At 37.5% G+C, this 4,385-nt stretch overlaps 1 protein-coding gene across 8 annotated transcripts in view; it reads left to right on the top strand.

Annotated features, from left to right (window-relative positions):
* RB1CC1 (RB1 inducible coiled-coil 1) overlaps window positions 1-4,385 on the top strand; it is a 126,171-nt gene that overhangs the window by 97,986 nt on the left and 23,800 nt on the right. For all 8 annotated transcript variants that reach the window (XM_025204506.1, XM_025204508.1, XM_025204507.1 and 5 more), the window contains 3 exons: window positions 413-521; window positions 634-874; window positions 2,643-2,694. In XM_025204506.1, the coding sequence (XP_025060291.1) occupies window positions 413-521; window positions 634-874; window positions 2,643-2,694 (402 nt within the window). The remainder of the gene's footprint in view (window positions 1-412; window positions 522-633; window positions 875-2,642; window positions 2,695-4,385) is intronic.

Genomic DNA, 4,385 nt, shown 5'->3' with positions numbered 1-4,385 from the left:
CCCCCCCCGGCTGGTTTTGGAATGAGCAGTGCCCCCTTACCCCTGCAGGGCCAAGCCAAGACCCTTTTTCTTTGTACAGCTGGGCCACGCCACTGCCCCCTGCAGAGCTGGGTTGAGGTTGGCCATGCTCCCTTTTCCCCCTTCTCCTCTGTGCAATAATTTTTTATTAACAAAAACACCACCTTCAGAAAAAACAAAAACAGTTCTCGCCCAAAAATCTTCATAATCAAACTCAAAGCAAACAGCATTTTATGGAACAAATATACTTCAGGAGGAAAAAGTGCATTTGTATCTATTTCCTTGTCTGTTACTTTAGTTTGGACTGTATTACAGGTTGTTGTTTGTCTTGCATGTTTTGTTTTCATTTACATTGTCCTCCTTGTAAGTTCTGTAATACTAGTTGTCTTTGCAGACCAATTTTAACACAGTTCTGACCAGAGAAAAAATGAAAAAGGAAAACATAATAAATGATCTTAGTGACAAGTTAAAAATGCTAACCCAACAGCAAGAAAGGGATAAAGGTAAGCAAAATACTTTATCAAAATATATTGGATATCCTTTTAAAAAAATTTAATACAGAACTTTTTAAACTTTTATTTCTAATAAGAATTTTCATTTGCTTCTGTAATCTAGATTTGATTGAAACACTTTCTGAAGATCGGGCTCGTTTACTTGAAGAAAAGAAAAAACTTGAAGAAGAAGTTACTAAACTGAGAAGCAGTAACTTCATTCCATCAGCATATCTACCTGCAGGATCAGAAACTTGTGGAGCCTGTGCATCTGATCTTACATCTGAAACGGACAGATTGGCTTCAGAGATTATAGCTGAAGGAAAGATGGATTCCACCATGGAAACTAGTATGATGGCTGTGCAGTAAGTATCTAAGAAGCAATATAGCTGTTCTGTTACAGTCAAATGTTTTAATGTATAAATGAGTGTGTTTAAATTCCATTTTAGTAGTCAAAACTTCTTTCCTTGAGGACCTGCTCATTTATTTTCCCAGATATTGAGGTCAGGCTGACTGGTCTGTAATTTCCTGGATCATCCTCTGCTTTCTTATAAACAGGCACTATATTTGCCCTTCTCCAGTCCTAAATGACCTCATTCAACCTCCCTAAGTGCTCAGAGAAGGTAGCCAGGTCCTTCAGTAGTCTACTAGGATGCATCACATTTGGCCATGCTGACTTAGAAAAACTAGATGCTTTCAAGTAATCTTCAACCTGTTGACTGTTTCCTCTACCTTTCCTGTCAACTGCATTTGTCATCTGGTAGCTGCCCCTGTTTATGAAGAGTGAAGTAAAAAAAGCATTAAATACTTCAGTCTTCTCTACATAATGTTCTAGCCTGTTGTTCATAATATTCTTTGCGTCTCTTATCCTGCTGTAGGCTGCTGTTGTGTCTCTGGTTAAAATTTGCCTAGAAAGAGAAAACTCTTTAAGTACAGTTTTTCATGCAACTTTGTTTGGATCAGGCTAGAGCAAGGATTACATACAGCCTGCAAGCTGAATCTGGTGGCATTTTTGGTGGGGGCCTCCATGCCATGCTGTAGTCAGGTGCCCTGGACTTTGGTGGAGGAGGAGTTCTTTTTGCACCATGCCATAGTCAGGTACCTGGGCTTCAGCAGAGAGGGAGTATTCTCTGCACCACACCACATTTGGGTGATGTGAGCAAAGGAAAGCTCTCCAATAGAGCAGGAGGAGGCAGTAGGGATAGAAGCAGTGGAGATGTTTGCGTCCTAGTGCCCACACACTTTAGACCTCATCTGGGTCATTCAGGGTTCCTACCAGAAAATGTTGCCAATCTCTGGGGATCTATAGCATGATTTAAATAGGGATGATCCTGTCGTGAGCAGGGGAGGGGGCTGGATTACATGACCTCGTACAGTTCCTTCCGGCCCTACTTCTGTGGTTCCAACTAATTTGCAATTCATTGAAGGAAGTGCATTCATCAAATAAAGTTTCAGTATATATTGATTTACATAACTGCTTATTTTTACTTTTAACACTCTGTCTTTGTTTAAGTATTGTAGTCTTATCAGTTCTCTGTCAAAGAGTATCTTACCAGTATATTAGAAATTCTGCACTATTGTTGCACAGAATGGATTATGGGGTGTAATTTTAGCCTTGAGTCTGGACTTATTGGCCTTTTTTTGTAGTCTGTCTCCCGTCAGGCTGACAAACCAGGTTAAAGAAGTTTTTCTCCAATACTTTGTCCTAAACACATTTTCTGTATTATTTACTTTGAATTTAAGTAAGTAGATAATGAATGATCATTATTTTTATATGCAACTCTTGTAAAAACAATTTCAAATGTGTTCTTCCAGTGAAAAAAACATTTTTTTAAACTAATAATTCAAAGGAGCTCGTTTCCTCAAGCAGAATTAAATTAATACTTTTCAACACAATTTTTATTCTAAAAACTTGTAATGTACTTGTCATATGATTGCCTTTGTAACCTTAAAGTGGTACAGGCTCTTTTTGGATAAATGACTATTACAAATTCAGATTGTAAGAGAGAAATTAAATACTCTATTCCAAAGTTTGGCTCAATTTTAATGAAAATTTTACAAATGAGTTGCATTCAAAAGCATCGATCTTATTGTATACAATGTATTTTCTTGTTTTCTTTTTTTTTTCCTTAGTGAAAACATCCATATATCTGAAGAAAAACAGAGGATAATGTTGCTAGAAAGAGTAAGTCAATTATCTTTTTATTAAATTTAAAATGTAGTTGTTTCTTTAAAGCTCTCGGTGGTGACAAATGGCAGAACAAGGAGTAGTGGTCTCAAGTTGTGGGAAGGGAAGTTTACGTTAGGAAAAACTTTTTCATTGGGGGGTAGTAAAGCACTGGAACAAGTTACCTAGAGAGGTGGTGGAATCTCCATCCTTGGAGGTTTTTAAGACCCAACTAGACAAAATGCTGCCTGGATGATATAGTTGGGGCTGGTCCTACTTTGTATGGGGAGTTGGGATGAGCTCCTGAGATTCCTTCCTATTCTAATTTTCTATGATTTTGTACTTAACTTCACAAATGCAGTATTCATGTTTATGATGTTGCTGATTATTTTGGTGTAGTTCAGTATTTATAAAAGATGATAAATGTGTTTTTTCAGGGAACAGTGGCACAGACTTTCATTGACACTAAACTCTTTTAAGACTGCCCTACCTACTGGTTAAAGGGTTTTACTGTGTACATAAAGTTAATGTATTCTCAAGCTAAATATCATTTTAAACTTCACAGTGTGTAAAGTGGCTTTAGAATCATGGAGCTGAAAGAGACCTTGATGGTCTTCTAGTCCAACCCCCAGTACAAATACAGGATACAAAATGTAGAATAAGGCCCAGGATTTCCATTCCAAGTAATGGTAACCTTGGCAGGTTTGCTGATTCCTTGAATATTTCTATATAGAAAAATAATAAATGAACAGCAGATGAAATCTTAATCTCTTTGAGAATAGTGCAGCTTTTATAGAGAGATTCAAGGAAATAATTTGAACAGGTAATCAGATAGCAAATAGATACAGTATAACTGACCACATTTCGCTTTTCTTTTCTCTCGTACTAATCCAAGACCTGTTGTGTTTATTTTTTGTGTGTTTTGTCTTCTCAAAGCAAGGACATTTTTTAAAAAGGGTCAAAATCTGAGTCATTAGAAACCCTTAAAGTTTCTTATCTGAAACTATATATAAAATATATTGCTTTCTTTTTTAAGTAGTGTAAGAGTGGTGTTGTAACTGTGATGATCCCGAACTTATGCAAGAGGCAAAGGTTTATTTGGGTGTTAACTTTTATTGGACCAACTGTATACTTGGGATAGAGTTAGACAAGCTTTTGATTGCAAGACGTTCTTCAGGTCCAAGTAAAAGCTAGCAAAGCATATTCACAGCAGTTGGTCCAGTAAAGTATATTGCCCTAAGAAATTCTTGCATTGTACTACGGTAGATCAGTTTAATTCTAGTTATTATGTGTTAACCCTTATGTGATAGTGTCTTTCTGATGGTAGAACTATAGATACTTTAATTTATGGTTTACATATGTAATTATTGTTTTATCCTTTGTTCTTTCGTATTTTAAGTGTGGTGTTATAGACTAGAATTTCACTTTGCAAGCCAGGAAACTAGAGATTTTCACACACAGTGTGTAGATGCATGAACATTTAAAAATAGGGGTGAACCGATAAAGATTTTGGGGGCCAATACTGATACCCGATATTTACCAATCCGATTTCTGATACAGATGCCTCTAGTGGGTAAGTCCATGTGGTGGAAGAGGAGAGAGGAGAGAAGGGGCATGGGGGAGAGGGGCAGATGAATGCTCCCTGTGGTGAGAGAGCGGAGGGGGCAAGGGCCAGGCGCAGCTCAGCCGGGGTGGGCATGGGATGGAGC

The sequence above is a fragment of the Alligator sinensis genome, unplaced genomic scaffold (genome assembly GCF_000455745.1).
Source record: "Alligator sinensis unplaced genomic scaffold, ASM45574v1 scaffold612_2, whole genome shotgun sequence".
NCBI lineage: Eukaryota > Metazoa > Chordata > Crocodylia > Alligatoridae > Alligator > Alligator sinensis.
This window is presented reverse-complemented; position numbering and strand designations above follow the sequence as displayed.